General features: G+C 54.7%; 1 protein-coding gene across 2 annotated transcripts in view; it reads right to left on the minus strand.

Annotated features, from left to right (window-relative positions):
* The window catches only part of GRM4 (glutamate metabotropic receptor 4), a 45,756-nt gene that overhangs the window by 14,511 nt on the left and 10,656 nt on the right, over positions 1–20,589 (minus strand). For both annotated transcript variants that reach the window (XM_057423559.1, XM_057423558.1), the window contains exons 3-6: positions 15,267–15,483; positions 4,629–4,764; positions 1,043–1,197; positions 717–857 (exon numbers count right to left, since the gene is read on the minus strand). In XM_057423559.1, the coding sequence (XP_057279542.1) occupies positions 717–857; positions 1,043–1,197; positions 4,629–4,764; positions 15,267–15,483 (649 nt within the window). The remainder of the gene's footprint in view (positions 1–716; positions 858–1,042; positions 1,198–4,628; positions 4,765–15,266; positions 15,484–20,589) is intronic.

Below are 20,589 nucleotides of genomic sequence, written 5' to 3' on the forward strand. Positions count from 1 at the left end.
GCACCCTCCCATGGGGCCTGGCAGCACCCTTCCTGCTGCCACAGCATCAATGCTGGCTGAGCAAGAGCCAGATCCTGACCCTGTCCTACCTATTGGCCCCATTCCTCTGCAACCACCCCATCTTTTCAGCCTGCTCCAGTGAGATAGGAGCTGCTTGCAAGGGAGCAAGGATGCTCCAGTGGCTTCACGCCTTACACAGGACAATGGTGCTTGTGTTAGCACAAGATGAGAAAGAGGCAGTTGTCCAAATGCTGCATAATAGTGCAGAATTCATCCCCAAGTCCCCCAAACCTGGGTGGCTTTGTACCTGCAGAAGCAGGGGCCGAGGGATGGGAGATATGCAAGAAGCATGCATGACAGGGAGCTGCCCTGGGAGCCCTGCATGGGGACCGTGCCTTCACACACACACACCACCGAACAGGCTCCACATGCTTCCTGCACCACACACAGCACACCAGGATGCACAAAGGCAGTTTTGTGCACCCTTCCTGTCCACTTTGAGACAAGCTGCCACTGTCAGGAGACCAGCAAACATCCGCATAGGCACAGGGCAGACCTGCATCACCCTCATTCACCACCTCCAGTATTTCTCCAGCCTTCCCCAGATTCCCACCTGGGTTCTTTGCCATTGCCTCCACATCCCTTTGCACCCAGTGTGATACAGCAACACACACCCGGGAGCCTCTGCGTGCCCACAGCATCCCCACAGCTCTTACTGGTGCACTTCTTGATGCTGCTGCCCTTCTTCAGCGCGTGCCGGCTCAGCTTGCAGTGGAAATTCTCCTCCCAAAACTCAGCAAACCAGATGTTCCGGCGGTTGTTGTCCAGAGTCCTGCTGGAGAAGTAGCGGTCGAAACCTGCCCAGGGAAGAGGGGATGGAAGGGATAAATCCCTGGGATGGCAGGGGTTGGAGCTGGAGGAGATTTAAGATCCTTCCCAACCCAAACCATTCTAGGATGATTTTACAGCCAAAACCTGGCAGTTAAGGGGCACAACTGACCCAGGGGGATGCTGAGGGCACCCATGGACCACAGCCCCTTACCTTTAACAGAGACCCGTTTAGGCAGGATGGTGACGGAGCCCTCGGCCACCTCTTCCAGGTGAAGGACAGGGGAGATTTTGGAGCCCCAGCTGTCCGAGCCCATCCAGATGAAGTGTCCTGTCTGGTTCGCCCTCTTGGCAGCCTCCAGCACCCTTCTGCAGAGAGAAGCAACAGGGCTGGCACCATGGGGTTCCACGTCCAGCCCCACGGAAGCAGGATACCGGCACAGGGCAGGACTCTGCGCTGTTTGCCCACTCCAGGCACTCAGTTGGCACCATCCACGACTCGTGGAGCAAGAGCAAACCGTGCTGCTCAGCTCCCTCACCCTCTGTCCTCCCAGCCTGGGCACTCAGGCTGCTTCTCCCACATCATTTGTGTATTTGCTGACTGGTAATTGAATTTCCCCCTTAATTACACATTGGGGGGGGGCGGAATCAGGTTGTGCCACAGCAGGCAGGAAACGCAGCAGCAGTGCGCTCTCAGCTCCAATCAGCACTGCAAGCCATGGGAGAAAGCCAGGCAGTGCTGCCAGTGCTCAGGCTAGAGCTGAACTAGGCTCTGCTGGGCTCAGCTGGGCAGCAGTTGGGAGCCAGAGATGCCATCCACCCTGCTGAGCATCCTCATCATGGCCAGACACTCAGCCACATGTGCTTGTGCATTCCACCAGTGCCAGCCAGCTCAGGAAACCTTAATAGGTAGAGAGGAGCTTTCTTGGATCCAACCCTCCAGGCTCTTTATTCCCAGCCCCACATGCCCTCAGGGGGCTCATGTGGGTCCCCAGCCCCATGGGAGCGGAGCCTGGGGCAGCTTCATCCTCTTATGCAGCGAGGAAGCAGGTTTTGTGACTCACAGGAGCTGATCATTTCAAGTCCAGATGGTGTTTGAAACACGAGATAAGGGAGAAATAACAATAAATACAAATCAGAGAGGGGAGACAAGATGGGAAGAGGCAGGCTCGTGCTGGAGCTATGGGGACAGCAGGAAGCCATGCCCCGTGCTCCATGCACATCCCACTGCAGGGAAGTCAGCAAAGTCCATGTCCCACTGCAAGCATCTCCAGCCACCCATGGTCATTGCGCCGGGCCAGATCTCCCCAGGGAAAATCAAAGGTGTTCCTGGGGGATCAGTGATTTACACCCAATCTAAGCCAGGCAGAAATCTAAGCAACAACCATCCTTGGACCATCTTCCTTGCACACTGCAGGGGAGGCAGCTCCATCTTCCAGGCTCCATAGCCTAAGCTGGCACGAGGGTCAGGATCTGCAATCTCCATGCCGGGGCTAAACCCACGCTCACCCTGCACGAGGTGGGGGTGTGTGTAAACGGCTGTTCATGGGATGTAATCCTATTTGGATGGGTAAATATTTACAAACCCCAGTTAATGGGGCTTGCCATTTACACAGCGAGGTAAATCCCCCGCTTCTCGCCACACACCCGCGTAAATGTCAGGCTTGCAGACATTTCTATTAAGGAAGGAAAAAAGAAACTTGGAGCGTTTGAGCATCTGATGTAAACTGATTTCGAATCGCAGTTTACCCACATTTACATAATGTTTGCTGATTAATAAATTAGATACTTAAGAAATCAGGGGTAGTTCCATGTGAATCATTCTGCTCCATAAACAACAGGAGCTGCAAGACATCGCTTCGCCTGCAGAGCAGCTCATCACCTCAAAGCCTGGCTGCATCCTCAGGCAAAGCGGCAAGGGGGGGTCCCCAAAGGCACCCCAGGACCTGTCCCTCTTCCATGCTAGGGGCTGAGCTGCAGAGCAGAGCAGAACAAGCATCTGGATCCTGCCACAGGCAGTGCTCAGCGAGGCCCCACGCTGGAGCTGACCCAGCCCATGAGCAGCGTGAAGCAGCAGGGTTGTGACAGCAGGGGTTGTAAGACCGGGTTTGATCTCCTGTGAGCTCTGTGGTGTTGTGGTTTGACTGCAGCAACGCACCAGGCAGCCACCCTAAAGTCAGCTCTGGTGGGTCCCCGCCACGCTGGAAGGTGCATCCTCTTCCCACTGGAGAGACATCCGAGCCACGCTGCAAAGGCAGCTATGCAGATACAGCTACATCGCACTGCAGACACATCTACACCACGTTGGGTACACCATGTCACAGACACATCTACACCACGTTGGGTACACCATGTCACAGACACATCTACACCACATTAAATACACCAGGTCACAGACACATCTACACCACGTTGGGTACACCAGGTCACAGACACATCTACACCACGTTGGGTACACCATGTCACAGACGCATCTACACCACGTTGGGTACACCATGTCACAGACACATCTACACCACATTGAGTACACCATGTCACAGACACATCTACACCATGTTAAATACACCATGTCGCAGACACATCTGCACCACATTGCAGATGCATTTACACCCTGTTGCAGACACATCTACACCATGTTAAATACACATCACAGACACATCTACACCATATTGGTTACACCACATTGCAGATATATTTACACCACGTCGCAGACACATCTACACCATGTTAAATACACCATGTAGCAAATAGACCATGTAGCAAACACATCTACACCACATTACAGATGCATTTACACCCCGTTGCAGACACATCTACACCACATTGCAGGTGCATTTACACTCCATTGCAGACACATCTACACTCCATTGCAGACACATCTACACCACATTGCAGATGCATTTACTCCATGCGGCAGACACATCTACACCACATTGGATAAACCACATTGCAGATGCATTTACACCCCATTGCAGACGCATCTACACCACGTTAAATACACCATGTCGCAGACACATCTACACCACATTGGATAAACCACATTGCAGATGCATTTACACCCCATTGCAGACACATCTACACCATGTTAAATACACCATGCCGCAGACACATCTACCCCATGTTAAATACACCATGTTGCAGACACATCTACACCACATCACAGATGCATTTACACCCCATTGCAGACACATCTACACCACGTTAAATACACCATGCCGCAGACACATCTACCCCATGTTAAATGCACCATGTTGCAGACACATCTACACCACATCACAGATGCATTTACACCCCATTGCAGACACATCTACACCACGTTAAATACACCATGCCGCAGACACATCTACCCCATGTCAAATACACCATGTTGCAGACACATCTACACCACATCGCAGATGCATTTACACCCCATTGCAGACACATCTACACCACGTTAAATACACCATGCCGCAGACACATCTACCCCATGTTAAATGCACCATGTTGCAGACACATCTACACCACATCACAGATGCATTTACACCCCATTGCAGACACATCTACACCACGTTAAATACACCATGCCGCAGACACATCTACCCCATGTTAAATGCACCATGTTGCAGACACATCTACACCACATCACAGATGCATTTACACCCCGTTGCAGACACACACGCACACCGCAGGTGGGGTTGGCTCCTGTTGCAGTGCCCAGCTCTGCCATTAGCATCCCGCACCCTGGCCAGCCCCATGCGCGGGGCTCACACGGAGCTCACTGCGGGTGCCCTGAAGTCGGTCCCCCCCCGGCCCCTCCGCACCTGATATCGTCCTCGTTAGCGAAGATGATGACGGCGCGCGCATGGGAGGTCTCCAGCAGGCGACGGATGATCTTGTCAAACTCTCCGGGCTTGGGCTCCCGTGGGATCTTCACGGACTGGGCCACGCACACACCCCCTGCAGCACAAAGAGATCCCCCCCTCCTCCATGAGACACATCCTGCATCCCCATCGCCCCGGGCTCCTCAGCCCCACAACAGGCAAAGGGCTCAGCACCGCTCACAGAGCGCTCACCCAGCCCCTCGGGACATGTGCCCAAGCCCTCCCCTTACACCTCCTCTCCCAGGTCGATGCCTTCACCCCTCCTCTGCCCCACAGCTCAGCCCTTCTGCTGTGCCTCCCCTCCCATCCCACATCTCCATAGCTCCGCCTTCACCCACTCCTCTCAGTACCTGCTCGTCTGGAGACACAACCACATCACACCCTGTGCCCCCAACAGACACACGGTCCCATCCTGGCTGCAGAAACGGCTCCAAGCACCAGCCCCTTCCCAGCACACGACCAGCTCTGCACATGCAATGGTCAAATTCTGGCAGACACAGCCCATGGGAAGTGGCAACGATGGATGGGCTGCAGCCCCAACACAAACCCTTCACCCCCAGACAGCAGCCTGGCCCTGCAAAGAGCTCCATTCCCATCCCTGCAGCACTGGCCAAGCTCCCAGCCCGCTTTTCCATGGGGCAATTGCAAAAGCAGCTCATTAAAATTAAAAGAGACAAGGGGAAGCTGACAATTGGAAGAGTCCCCACACATGGCTGCTGGGCTCCCAGCCTCCAGCTCCGGAAAGCCGGAGCCCTCCTGCTCCTGCATTTTTGCAGATGCCAATAAAAAAGAGAGATTGGAGAGAAAATTAAACATTGCGGGACCTTGTGGATGTAATTGATGGTCTCAATTTGCATAGTAAATGACAGGGATGATACCTCCCTGCCATTAAAAGATCCTCACTTAAGCAAAGGTCAGAGTAATTAGCACACAGCAGCAGGGAGAGATTTCCCAGCTTATGGTCTTGGAGAGGAGCAGGGATGGGGACAGGCACCAAGGAGGGCTCTGGGATGGGAAAGTTCACTCCCTCCCACCCACAGAAGGAAACCGGGATGATTTGACCACTTGCAGCCAAATAAAAGAGAGCGGGAAGGATGCGATGGGTGCTGAGCACATAGGGAGGGTTACAAGGTTGGGGATAACAGCATCCCCCAGCAAATACTTGCTGACTCGGGGGGGGGCATCACCCAACCCCAGCTCCGCACTCCCCAGCTACAAAGAAGGGGGTTTCTTTTTCCTTTCCTACAGTGAGAAATTGGGCCAATTTGCTGCTTGTTTCCCATATGGGGAGCCAGATGGATGGAGAGGAGGGAGTTGGATAAACAGACTCCTGGACAGACAGAGCAGGCAGGTGAGACGGGCACCAGCAGCAGCAGCACCAGCAGGACAGGCACAGCCCTGCCTGGGGCACCCAGCTCCGGTCACTGCTGAACCCCGGCCAGGCCAGCGTGGCACCGGCTGTGCCAGCAGTGACAGTGCTCCGGATAAGGAGCCGGTGCAGCTTAATTACAGTTTCCATGGCAATAAAAGGAGAAAATCCAACAAAAGCAGCAGTTTGCAAACACAAGAACCTTCCAAAAGCCCCGGTGCAGCACGGGAGCAAGGAGCAACAGCTCCGGGTTGGCATCAGCACATACCCATGTGCCACCAGCACCGTGAGGCTCCTGTGCTGCGTGTGCTCTGCTCCGGGCTTGTGCATGCTCCTGAGTGTGTAACACAGGGACACGGGGGTCCCAGGCGTGCACATGGCAAGAGCAAACCCAGCTTTGAGACTCTCCTGGGACAGCAGCACAGGGTTGCACCACACGTGCTTTATTCCCTTTCACTTCAAGCAGTGGTTTCAAACACCCCCAGGGTCCTGCAGCACTTGCAGAGGCAGCAAGTGGCCTTGGGTGAGCATGTATGGGAATAGGAGATGGGCCCATGAATAAGAGACTAAATCAATGGCAATTCAGGTAGGACCAAGTCACTTGGCAGCTCTGTTAAATCAAGCAAACGAGGAATGAAACAGAAAGGGGAATATGAGCAGTTAGGATATAGCAAGGACCTCATTAACACGGCAGCTGGAGGGCACGGAGCATGCGAGGGGGACATGGCCAGGCCAGCAGGGATGGGGACACAGAAAAGCAGCCTGATGCCGGTTGAAAACGGATGGACCCAGATGTCTGCAGTCTCTGGCTGCACCGCCCAGGCCCTAAGGTTTAGTAAAGCTCATTGGGGCTCTCCAAGCTTGAAAATAACACAGACCCAGCCCAGGAACAAAACCCCGAGGGTCTGTGAGCTCCATATTCCTGCAGCACCCTCCCTCCAGCCCACACACTGATGCTGACAACACCACTTAATGTTGCTATCTGCTTTGCTAATGAAATCTTCTTAATAATGAAAACAAGAGGTCAAGGGGGTCCGGGGGAGGTGGCCCCGCTCACCCCCAGCAGCCCTCAGTGCCTGCATTATTCATGGCCCCAGGCACTGCAGTGGGAAGAGGGATTTGCCAAGCGATGCTCCTGCTGTCTTTGCACAAAAAAATCCATTCAGTCAAAAATGCTGCTTCAAAGCCAGAAATCAAAGCAAGGAGGCAGTGGTGATGGGGAGGAGGCAGAGGTGATGGGGAGGAAGCAGTGGTGATGGAGAGGAAGCAGTGGTGATGGGGAGGATGCAGTGGTGATGGGGAGGATGCAGTGGTGATGGGGAGGATGCAGTGGTGATGGGGAGGATGCAGAGGTGATGGGGAGGAGGCAGAGGTGATGGGGAGGAGGCAGAGGTGATGGGGAGGAGGCAGTGGTGATGGGGAGGAGGCAGTGGTGATGGAGAGGAAGCAGTGGTGATGGGGAGGATGCAGTGGTGATGGGGAGGATGCAGTGGTGATGGGGAGGATGCAGTGGTGATGGAGAGGAAGCAGTGGTGATGGGGAGGATGCAGTGGTGATGGGGAGGATGCAGTGGTGATGGGGAGGAAGCAGTGGTGATGGAGAGGAAGCAGTGGTGATGGGGAGGATGCAGTGGTGATGGGGAGGATGCAGTGGTGATGGGGAGGATGCAGTGGTGATGGGGAGGAGGCAGAGGTGATGGGGAGGAGGCAGAGGTGATGGGGAGGAGGCAGTGGTGATGGGGAGGAGGTAGATATTCTCCCTCCTCCTGTGGGACAGCACAGCATCACTCCCCAAGGCCTGGCCCTGGAAGAAGGCAGGAGGTGAGGTACAGAACCTCTTTTCACCCCCAGCTTTGGGAAAGGACCAAAGAGGAGCAGGAATAGTGGGGAAAGCTTCCAGGATCAGGGCAACAGCCCACAGCAAGCTACCAGAGGCAGTTTGGAGATGGGCACCCGATTTCAGAGTGCTCAGCCAAGGTCCCATGCATACCATCACTGATGGATGGCAGCACAAGATACAGGGTGCTTGCAGCGAGAAACAGCCTTGAAAACTCAACTTGAGCCCATCTCCAAACCTCCCATGGGCTGAGGCAGCAAGCAGGCACCCAGAGCTGGGTCCAGCAGCCCCTGCAGCCTGGTCCCATGGTGACAGAGCCAGCAGCTTCACTGGGAGGCTGCTGGGAAGAGCCAAGGATGAAATATTCAGCAGCCTGCATCCAGGGAAGCAGAGAAATGGAGGAGAAATGGAGGAGATGTAATCACAGGATCACACCCACCCTGGAGCAAACCTGCACCATCCTCAAGCACAGGGCTGTCACCCTCCCACCAGCATCTCCAAAGCCCAGTGGGATCTCAGACCCCCCTGGCCCCAGCATCCCTATGGCTCTGCTGGCCACTTGCTGGGGGCCTCGTGGGACTCTGCTCACTGAGCTGGGGTTAAACTGTGTTGTCAAACACAGGTCGGGTTTAATCTCCACCATTACAGGCTCAGTGGGAGCTGCGGGAAGCACCCTTTTGATTGCAGGTATCAGACTGCTGTCACTGCCGAGCACCATCAATCAGGGAGCGCGCTGCCGGGGCTGCCGCAGAGCCAGCAGCTGCTGAGCATGGTCCTGGGGCGCTGGAGAAGGGGGTTCTGGCTTCACCATGCTGGGGACAGCAACGTGCATGTCCCCCCCTGTCCGCCTCCCGAGGTGGGGACCAGGCTCTGCAGGCAGTACCTGCACAGCTCCCCTTGCACGCTTCCAGCCTCCCCTTCCTAACCCCAGCATTCAAGTGAGATTCCCAAGCCCAATCTTAATTGGCGAGCGGCAGGCGGCTCCCCTGCCCCAGGGTTCATTATTCACATCACTTCAAAGCCTCCAGGAGCCCACTCATTAGAGGAGAAGTCATTAGGGACACGGCTCTGCGCCCTCGTGGAGGCAGAGCTCCTGCGCCATCGTGAGATCGGAACCCTTTGGTGTAAGCATGGAGCACGGGATGTCCTGCACAGCCCCGTCCATCTCCCCTTTCACCCTCAACACTGCTGTAACAAAGCAGCTTTGCAATGTAGGGAAGGCCCCCTACGTCCCACAGGTACCCCCACACAAGGCAGTGCTGGTAAGCCACCCCAGGTCCCATCACACATGGCTGTAATCTCTCCTTTGCTGTGGCAGAGCCCTAGTGACAGCAATACCCAGATGATCCAGCACAGAGGCTGCAACACCACTTGAGTCCCAGCCCCACTGATGGCAAAGCACCTCCACTACCAGCTCAGGTGAGCTTCAGGACACCTTTGTCACACAAAATCACCCACAGCGCGTCCCCTGGTACAGCCAAATCTCAGCTCTTAGACTCCTGCACTTCGCTCCAAGGTGGGCATCTCACCCTTTCCTTCCTAGGAATGCAAAGCAGGGAGTGACGGAAGCTCATCAATCCCCACATTAATCCACTTTGGGGATACTGGGTCCCTCCTTGTGTGTCATGGGCTCTGCATCACACATCCCCATCACTGGAGGCTCCTGGCACTTGCTGCCTGCCTCATCCCTGGAACCAGCTCAAATACTGCTCTTGAGGGTTTTGAAATCTCATCAGACATTATCAATTTGAGCAATCTGAGCCTGCTTTTCAGCTGCCTGCATTGCTGGGCTAAATCAGTAATTAATGAATTTGTAACAGGGGAAAAGAAGGAGAAAAGAAGCAAGTGTTCAGCTCAAACCCAGGGCCCCGGGCAGGACAACAGGGAGCAGAAAGTTCAGGCTTCTCATGTAGGAAATAACACCACGGTCTGTGTCCACAGGAAGGATCCTCTGCTAAAGACCTAACCAGGGACACAGGTGGGTCAAGCCCCACTAGCTCCTGCAGCCCCTGTGGGTGAGCTGCCCCTTGGGCTCTCTCCATCCCCCTCATCCTGCTCCAGCCCTGGACTGGGAAGAGCCAGGAAACGCTGGGATTTTGGGGATGTTTATAGCAAGATTTTGCACCCTTCCCTCCTGACCCAAGCCCACATCACAGAGAGCATCCACGGCCTCAGCTTCACCGATCCCCAAGGGCTGCATCTCCCTCCTCATCCCACCTCAGACCGGACCTCACTCCACAAAGCCGCTGGCGTTTGCTTGGCATGACCCAGGCTGGGTCACCCGCAGGCAGCCCCTGACACACACCATAATACTAAAGAGCAAGTTATCGACCCGGGCTCCGAGCCAGAGCTCTCGTGCCAGCCTCAGCCACAGCTAACAGCTCCCTTTTGTCCAGCCCCACTCACCTCCCTCTCCGCTTCCATCACATAGAGAAAGCTGTGAGATGTGGGAACAAGGGGCAGAGTTAAGAGGTGGGGACAGCATTATCTATAAGCAGATCTCAGCCAGCAAAGGCATGACAAGCTCCAGGCCCAAGCAGCAGTGCCCAGTAGCCCCAGTACCAGCCTGCCATGCACCTGGCATCCACCAGCAAACAGCTCGAGGGCAGGGATGGTTTCCAGGTGAGGAAATTCAGGCTGTGTTGGTGTACACAGTGTTGACGGCAGCAAAAAGAAAAGCAGCAGCGGGGGGGGAAGAAGTAGGAAAATAACCCAGGAAATGTGGTTTCTGCCCTGAGGAACCTGCAAGACCCAAAGCGGCGATGGCAGCAGAGCCTCGGGGACCAGACCTGTCCCTCCAGCTGCCCCAAAAGGTGCTGCATCCACTAAGAGCTGGGGCTCCTTTCTGAGCAGGGGATGGGGTGACAGAAACAGCACAGAAACTCAGGGGATGGGTATAACCAGGGCCCCTTCCTGAGCCACGCTGTGAAAGGACCTCCCAGGCATGGTCCATTCGAGCCCAAGAGGGGACAGAGATGCTGCCACCCTCGGTGTTTCCAGACACAGGAAAAGCTTCACCCAAACCCCCGCGTTCCTCCAGCGCAGGGACACATCAGGCTCTCGGCATCATGCCATGGATCAGCATCCAGCTCTGTGCTGGCTGCTGAGCGGGAGGATCTGGCTGGGGAGCCGAGACGGCGGCAGCAAATGCCAACCCTCGGTAAGCCGCGGTAATTGAGTGCTGACTGCACAAGAACAGCGTCCTCGGGGATGAAAGGGAGCTGGATCAGCCCTGCTCACCCTATTGCTGGGCACACCTCGCTGCCATGGGGTGAAGGTCACTTGCTTTACAGAGGCAGGTACCCACCAGCATCATCCTCCCGTCCATCCCATGGGGACGGCATCCATGGAATACGGAACAATGGCACTCCCCAAGGCCAGTCAATAACCAGGACTGGAAACGTCTGCATGTACAGATCTGCCATAAAGTCATATATTCTGTGCTTGCTTATGCCGTAAGACTTGGGAACGGCTTTTGGGGGGCAGCATCCTGATGCATCAACCAAAAGTAATGAACCCAGCTAAAACCAGAGAGAGACAGCCGTGAATGTCACATGGGGATGAACAAATGCATCACAAATATGTATCAGCCTCTTAAGTAAAAATATAGAAAACTCAGCGAAGGATAAAACAAAAGAGGGGGGAAATGACAGCCTAAAATTGATCCAGACACATGACTAAGGAGTCCTGCATTTGGCTGGAAATATTACCCTCTTCACAAACCCAAGTGCTGCACATTACGACGCATGGCATAACATGCCGTGCTCACCAGCTAAATTACATAAACATAAATCTAATAATTCATCTCCCAGAGCTCAGCGACAGCAGGGATGTCAACACACACAGAGCCGGAGGGCTGCAGATGGGTCTGTCTGTCCACTGAAAGGATGCCACGGGGCAGGGTCACAGGGAGATGCTGTACTAGAAGGGCTGGAGATGGGGACACCCCAATGCTGGCCCTGCCTTGCACCTTGGTGCCAAATCTAAACACACCTCGCATCCCCTGCCTCTGCTGGATGCTTTCAGGGAGCACCTAAACCGCATTAAAACAGCCAAGCAAAATTCATCCTTTGCAGGCTTTACATCTCTGCAATGCTAGCACCCAAAAAACTATGGCTCGAGTGAGTAATGGCTGGCTGGGCATCAGTGCAGCCACCAGCAACTGCCAGGGGCCGCCAGCATAATTGCCAGGGTAATTGCAATATATCAGATGCAATGTCCCAGCCAGGCCAGGCTGCCTCAGCAGCACAGGGCCAGCCCTGGCTGTAAGAATAACCCGTCCCCAGGGTGAGTTTCTTCCCCCCGCACTGGCGGAGGGGGCTGGTTTGTGCCCTGAGCAGAAGCGCTTTCCACTGCGACAGCGAAGGCTCGAATATGAGGCTTTGCTAAAAATTGAAACTGAAGGTCAAGTTGGTAATGCATCAGAAAGCAAACAGCTTGAATGCTAACTGCTAACTACAGCAATGAGCATTATCGCCTGATGGAAATAAAAACTGACTCCGAAGGCTCGGGCTTGGCGTGAGGAATGAAGCAGAGCGTGGCTCGGGAGGAGAGCAGGGACGTGCTCATCCTGATGCTGGGGTTGGGTGAGAAACCCCCCAGGAAGGGCAGTGCTGCCCCCAGGGCAGGAGCTGCCTCTTGCCCCATGTAAATGCCCCTGCATGGGGACATTTCAACGCCTCGCAAACTGCTGGCAAGCTCTTGGCAGAGGCCACATCCTCAGTCACCCGATAGCCCTTTAACATCACTTTGATGGCTGGAGTCTCTTTGAAGCAGCAATAAATCACAGGACCCTTTCTGCTGCCAGAGAAGCACAAACGAGAGCCAGGTGTATACAAGTAGGCTATAAGAGAGGGGATAGACCCTTCACCCATTCCCAGGGGCTCTGTGCTGGTATATAAAGGTATTTGGTGTCTGCAGAGTTGGTTTTGCTCCAACCTCACCGTTATTCATGGCTGTGGACAGATCTTCCATGGGCAAAACCCCCCAGTGCTCCCTCCCAGGAGAGATGCTTTAGGCAGCAGCTTGGAGCCCACTTGGACCCCGTGCTTGGGCTAATACACAATGGCTCTCACAAACAACCGTGTTCCTGCAGCGGTGCTGCTGCTGATAACGCACAGGCTGCACTTACCCCACTGTTACACCGCAATTACAGTGGAATTATGCTTTTTGATAACTAAATTATCACTAATGCACATAATCGTTGGGTTATGAGGATACACAAATTACAGGACTGCCTCAGCCCTGGATTAATACGTGCGCATTCCTGCTCGATGTACACTCGCTCACTCTGCAATTATGCTGTCATATCATTAACCATCTGGTTATGAGGATTTGCGGTAACCACAGGTTATCTCAAAGAAGTGCTCATGCTGCTGTGGGCTCCAGTCACAAGTGATGCTCCTTACCAGTGCCTTATGAAGGAGGAACATGGGCTCAAATTGTGCCTGTGCATCAACCCACTCCTCCCAGCCATGTGCATCCCCACATTGGAACCCCCAGGTTCCAGTGCCACGGATGAGGGTGCAGAGCGACCTCCAGCCACGCTTGCTGTGGGATAAGGGCATAACAGGGCCAGGAATGGGCTAGCAAAGCTGCTGAACCCAATGTTACTGTTACCTCTCTGTGTCATCCAGCACTCCCATCAACCCTGCCCCGAGCACCCTGCAGGGTTGGACCTGCTGGCCCAAATGGGCAAGAGAACTCCCTTTTTGGGGTGGAAAAATGCAAATGGATGATGCAAAAATGCCCTCCCAGTCCGAAATAAGAAACTGCTTTCCCTTATTCCTCCTGTACTCAGATGAGTATCTCATTATCACCACCAGCCAGATGGGGCTGCTGTGAGCACTCACAACCCCCAGTAGGGTTAGCAGGGAAACTGTTCACAGAGACTCAAATGCAGCCCTTCGCTCACAACCTTTCCATGGGACACCCCATACCCCAGGGCACCTCTCTAACTCCCCTGGACCTGCCAACACACCCGACAGCCCCTTTGCATCTGCAGATCCACATATCCCCTGCAGCAACTCGCTGTCACCGCCGGTTGATGTGACACAACCCAGCACCGCTCACACCCGCATCCCCATCGCGGGGCAGGCAGGCAGCACACCCAGCGTACAACGAGCCTCGCACCCGCCTACTCCTCACAAAACCACAGCTCCGTGAAAATATTCTGCTTTTCAAGTTAAAATCCTGAAGAGCAGCTTCCAGGTTGAATCCCCAGATGGGTTTCTCTGCATATTAAAAGCACAGCCGGTACCCAGTTCCAGGGCGTGCGCGCGAGGGACAGAATTAACACTGTTCCTATTTATAGGGCTTTGATTAGGAGCTCGTCACCTAGAAGTTTTTATTCCCTTTATCCATTTATAAGGCCATAACACAGTTTGACTAGCTCCAGATAGGCTGGTGTCCCACCGACTTTGCCAGAACTTAATGTGCCATTCAGATACAGTTAAGCCAGTAATAGGCAGCAGCCTGTGCACTGCAGGGTTTTAACTGGCTCAGAAAACACTCTTTAGCTCCCGTCTTACCCCACGCACACGATGCTGCGGAGCACAAGTGATGCCAGAGACAGGAGGGACCCTGGTGCTGTGCCAGTCCCTTTATAGGGTCTCGGGGCAGGTTCAGGCTCAAGGTAACAGCATCCACAGCAGCAACAGCCAAGGCTTCTCGCCCATCCCAGCTAGTCCAAGGTTGGTGCTTGGCCACCAGCAGGTACCCACAGACTCGTCACTGCTCCCAAGGCTGCTAATCCCCCCTAAGCATCCCAGTGCTCCAGTCAGCAAAATGCTTTCTGGCTCCAGACAAATCCTCTCAAGGAGTTCTGCTGAGCATGGACTTTCTGCCTGCCCAAAGCAAATGAGAGCACCTGCCCTCAGGGATAACTCCACTCGGACTGGGAGATGTGGGTATTGGTGCCAACTTCCATCTTCTGTCAAAACCTGAGAGTATTCGAGCGCCGTGGCTCAGACACAGGGGGAAGGGGTTTGACCAGCTCAGTGGATCCAAGGTCTCCTGGTGAGCAGGGAATGGGATGTTGAGATGCTTCCTGAAAGGAGCCGGCAGCAATAAAGCAACCTGCCCTGCAGAGCAGAGATAGCTTGGGATTGCTGGTCCCAACCCTTGCCGGAGAGCTCAGCTCTTTGCTGGCCACCACATTGCCCTTGCAACAGGACAGCCCCAAAACCTGCACCACACCAGGGTCATCCCCCAAACCGTGCCATCCACCCATGCTCACACACTACAGTCACATCCCAGCTCAGGCCAAGCTCAACCAGAGGCATCCCTCCATCCCCATCCATAGCCTCTTCTTGTCCAGCCTCACCTGCTCCAAAGCCCATGCTGAGCTCCCAGCCCAGGAGAAACCCACTCACCATCCTCCCTGGACTTCTGGATGAAGGCCTCCACGCCACTCTCACCATAGCTGCCCTCGGAGGCCAACGTTGAGACGTAGTTCCACTTGAGGGCTTTGACGATGTCCACCATAGCCTGGGCCTGGTAGGTGTCAGATGGGACGACACGAGAGAAGAAGTCATAGCGGCTGTTGTCGCTGAGGTCCGGAGCGGTGGAGGCGTAGCTGATCTGTGGGATCTGGGATGGAGGGGGAGAAAGACAAAGCATCAGGAGAAAGAGGTGATCTCGTAACACTGGTGGGGATGCTTCTAGTCAGAAAGACTCCAGGATCTCCCAAAGGAGAACGGAAACCAGCCCTAGGGCAGAGCAGACACTAACAAGTCTCCTTGAGGTCCACCAAGGAGCCTGGCAGCCCTGGGCTTTACAGGGAGAGGTTCAGAGCATCCCAAGCTTCCATTTCTTCACATGCTCTGCTCCCTACCTGACTGCATTGATCCCCCCTCCATGCTCCATGTCCATGGAGCTTGGGGACCGCCTGGAGCTCAGGGACACCCAGCAGGACCCCAGAAGGCTTTCCAAGCATCACACGTGCCCAGCATAGGAAAGGCCAAAGAGAAAACCTTACTTCTGCCCTGGAGAGCACTGCTAAGGTCTCCCCCCTTTGGCTTCCTTCCCCAGGAAGGACAGATCCAGCCCCACCTTGCCAGGTCCTGTCTATGCAAGCCATAAATAAGCCCTTTAAATTAACCAGAGCTGCTGCACCTCACACAGTGCATTAGAATGATTTAGTACCGCAGGATCATACGACGCTTAACACTTACACAGCACTTCACATCTCCAAAACACATAACAGATCTTAATTTATCTTAAAGATGGAATAGGCTTATTAAATTATCAAGCCCAGGTTCTCCCTACCAGCCTGAAGCTCCCTACCAAAGACGTACCGAACACCCAGACAGCCCCATCCATCATCCTCTCCTCCCGCACAGGCAGGTACCGGTCCTGGGAGCAGGCAAGGGCCAGCAGAGCCCTTCCCAAAAGCTTTTAAATCCAGCATCAATATAATCAGAAGGGCTGGAACCCTGGGGCAATCAATGGGGCTGCAGAGACAGCATCAGCCCTACCTGGAGCTGGCACAGCCCTGGGAAGGGTCCAGCCACCCACTGCCCTCTCGCCCTCTTGCAGATGCTGCTTTATGCCAGGGCAAAGCAAACGGAGGAGGAGCAGCCCAGGGCATCACCGATCCCAAACCACCCCATGTCTTGAGAGCAAGCAGCAATCCCCAGCCCCCAGAGGGCTTTCCCCTCCCCTGCTCCCTCTAATCCAGTTTGGGAATAATTCAGTAATCACAGCCTGCAGGAGCACAAACACTGCTGGAGCCACAGGGGACTGCAATGGATCCCAGTAATCCCACGGGTTCAGCAGGCACCTGCGTTGCACTCAGGCTGCTTTTGGCCTCACTCATCACCATTCCCCATTAAGCAGTTAGCCCATTCCCAGCAGCAGAGACACCCGGGTGGGCTTGAAGGGGACAGGGAAGGGTTTGGGGTCTGTGGGAATCCTATTTGGTGTTACAAGACCAAGTCACTTTGCTGGGAGCCCTGCTGGGTAGCAGCATCCCAAGGATGGGGAGACTTACACAGACCCCACAGACCCTCCCGGGTGTCCCAGCCCTCCCACAGCACGCTCCATCCTCCTCCACTCCTGCTTCCAGGCTGCACCTTACAGCTTCTCCTTTATTTCTCTGTTATTTTCCCCTCTTCCACTGCCATCTTCTCTCTCTATTAATGCAATACCCGTGTTATAAACCCACGACTCCACCTGAATGCTAAGAGGCCCCTGGAAAGGAGCAGCCACCCTGCTACCTCCCTGCAAAATGTACAATGGGGAAAAAGGGAGAGATGGAGAAGGAGAGGGGAAGGAAGGAATCTTTATCAAAGCACAAATGGGATTACTCTCTGTGACTGCCTGCTTTGTGTTCCTTTCCGAGGGGCTGTGATCTGCTCCTGGGGTATCTGCGGCCGGAGCTGGCTCATGAGCCTTGATTAGAATTCAGCTCAGCAGGTGAGGTGCTCTCTGGGCAATCGTTGATCCTGCTCTCGCCTCCTCCCTGCCTTCACCAGGGCCGGCCAAAGGATGGACACGGGGGCTTGGGATGGAGGCGCAACGTGTCCATGCAACAAGGACAAACAGGCATGGAAAACAGCGGTGCCTGTATGAAAGGAGATGTGAGACCAGGGGTGCAATCCTGCCTTTCCAGAGGATCCTTTCCCAAGGATGTGTTTTCTCTGCACAGAGGTTTAGTTTAAACAGATCCCTCCCTGCTCAGCAGCTCTGTGATGGAGGCTGGCACCCATCCCATCCCATCCCAGCTCAGCTGGGGCATGGCTGTGTTTGACCCCTGGCTGCCCATCCTGCTCAAAGCCCTGTTGGAAAACAAAGCCTAGAAAATACCTGTTGATCTACAGGCTACAAACTAGAAGCTGTATTTTAACAGGTGAACGGAAAGAACAGTTCTCTCTCACTCCTCTGCCTTGGATGGAACTGAAAATAAAGTACCGGTTCCCAAATGACCATTTCATAGACTCCTTCTGCCTTTTTCCTCCCTCTGTCTTTTTGATCTCCTGGTCTACAATAGCCTAACTTGTGGCACCAGCTATTTTCTCAGATAAAAGACAAAAGTCCTTTCAGGTCCATAAAAGCAAAACACAGGCAGGGAATTCAAGGTTCTTAGAAAGAAGGATGCAGTGGGGAGAGGGATCTGGAAGCATCTCAGCTGCATATTTGGGCACTGCTGGTACCTGGCCTGGGGTAAATACAGCAGTGGTGCTGGGGAAACCAGTGGGACCAGCTCCCCTGCATCCCAAGGCTCCCTTGTCCCATCAAGAGTGGGGAGGAGCCCCAGTGCAGGGGGTACAAACTCCTTCCTCCCATTTTGAACCAAGAAACAGAGTCAGCATCATCCAGAAGCACTCCCAACCTGAATAAATGGCCCTCAGGGTAAGAAAGCAGGCAGGAGCTGGGGTTGGGGTTGTCACCCTGCTGCCCCCAGCCCCTGGGTCAATAGACTGGTGTGATCAACTGCAAACGCACTGCAAAAGCCCCTGGATTTCATACCCATTCCATTAACACCACTTACGAGCTGACACAGCATTTACCAGCGGCAGATAGACGGGGGGGAATTAGGTAAAGGCAGTGATTTCAGCACAGCCCCCCCCCCGCCCTGAGGCTTAAACCATCAACGTGAACATCAGCCTGAGCAGCCAGGAGGGAAGGAGCCAAAAAGCACAGCCAGAGCCACGCACACCGGTCTGGAGCATCCTCATGAGAAGGGGCTCCTGCAGCAGCCCCCCCCCCCGCCCCATGCCAGAAACAAGGTCAGGAGCAGCTAATTCCCTAACCATAATTATTAATTTTCATGCATATCTTATGCAAACCTCTGGTTCACCGACAAGATGGAATTGATTTAATTAGAATTTCCATCATCGAGCCATTTGGACGGCAGCTTTTAATTAGGGAGAGCGTAAAGCACCGCAGGGGCTTGGAGGAGCAAGAGGGCTGAGCAGAGATGGCCGGGTCTTGTCATAGGAGCAGAGAGAGCTGCAGCCCCTATCCCACTGCCCCATCCAGCGCCACGGCAGGATCCAGCCTTTGGCATCTCAGAGAGCAATAAAGATCCCACAACGCACAGAGCCTGAGCTGCTCACCACCTATCTGCGCCTCAGTTTCCCCAGCTGAAAATGGGAGCTGCTCCAACTCCCATTGGAATCATTCCGAGATCACCACGCGCTGCAGAGCCGATAACAGCTCCGCTAACAGCTCCGATGGCATTGCAAGGCAGCGCTCCGGGGTGACACAGGGAGCAGGAGGCTCCCCTTGCCCTGACCCGTTCATCGAAGCCTGTAAATGAGGCGAGCTCAGCACCGGGGCTGCCACTGGCCAGGCTCAGGCTGCTCCATCCCTTCCGTAAAGCTGGCTCTTGTCAAGAAATAAAGCACTGGGAAGCAGCTGCGGGAGCAGCTCCCGGCCAGCCCTGGCGCCGGCTCACAGCGACAGGAGACGGCTCATCCGGGGGTGCCAGCAGCAGATGTAAAACCAGCTACAGGAAAGAAAACTCTCTTACAGGTCCCAGCTCCCCACGCCGGGGAGGCAAAACCCTGCTGCTGCCAGAGGGTGCTTGCACCCGAGCAAAACCAGCTCATCCCAACTGAGAGCAAAGCGCAGGGTGCACAGAGCCGCGGATGCTGCCCTTTGGCATCACCAGGCTTGCTATCCCCCTGCCTTCAGCCTCCCGCTCCTCCTCACTGAGCCGTGCCATGCCCACGGACTGATGCTGTGGGGCCGGGGCAGCTGCAATTTGTTTCATAAGCCAAATAAAGAACAAGAAAATGAAGTGGCAGGAGTGGTGATTAATCAGCGTCCCAGCTGATCTCCACCTTGCTGGCTTCATGAAGGTTATTTACCTACCAAGTGCAAAGCATGGTGCCAAATGCAGCACCCCTCCTGCCCCACCATCCCCGCCAAAGCCTCCAGGCAGCCCTGATGGCATGGGGCAGACACAAGCCTGACCCAGCTCTGCACATTCCCCCTGGCCATGGCAACCTGGTCCCAAAACCTCCCGTGCCCCCAGGCGCTGAGCACCCCCAGCTCCCCTTGCACACGCAATGGGCATCGCCTTGTGTTAGGTGAATTACTCATGCTGTAGAACACCCCTGCACTAAAAAAAAAGCTGCTGCACTCGCTGCCATGACAGGAAACAAATGCCTCAAAGCGTCTGGCACATGTTGAGCTCATGTCAATGCTCCTCACGCCGGCTTGGGCTTTGCCAGGTCACAGCCCTTTCTGGATGGGGTGGAAAAATGCACCCCAGACCCTAAAACAGCCTTCTGGGGATCCCATTTGCAGGGGTTGGACTCGGTTCCTTTTACACCATCATCACTGTGGCGGCTCAGGGGAAAGTGAGGAGAGCTGGGACTGGAGAGCTAAAGAGGAATGGGTGGGAAGGAGCCGGAGCGTGCCAGAAAGCTCTCTCAGTGACGCCAGAGAGATGCTATCGCGAAGAGCCAAGACCAGGGATTTGGGGGAAGGTTTTTCTGCAGGCAGAGCTATGAGGAGTGACGAAACCAGCTTGGACAGAGGATGCCGCATCTGCAAGTTGTTCCACTGATGTACAGCTTTAATTAGGCAGTGGCATCTAATGAAGGACACGTTATTTATTCATGTAGCACAGGCGCGGCAAACCCCAGGCAGGAGGAGCGAAGGCTCACTGGGAGCACCGTGGGCTGTGAAGGGAACAGGGAAGGGAGCATGGGATGGGCGAGGGTCCCATGGACAGCACCATCC

Source organism: Pezoporus wallicus, unplaced genomic scaffold (genome assembly GCF_028554395.1).
Source record: "Pezoporus wallicus isolate ANWC-B61680 ecotype Strahan unplaced genomic scaffold, APGP_CSIRO_Pwel_v1 contig_13071, whole genome shotgun sequence".
Lineage (NCBI taxonomy): Eukaryota > Metazoa > Chordata > Aves > Psittaciformes > Psittacidae > Pezoporus > Pezoporus wallicus.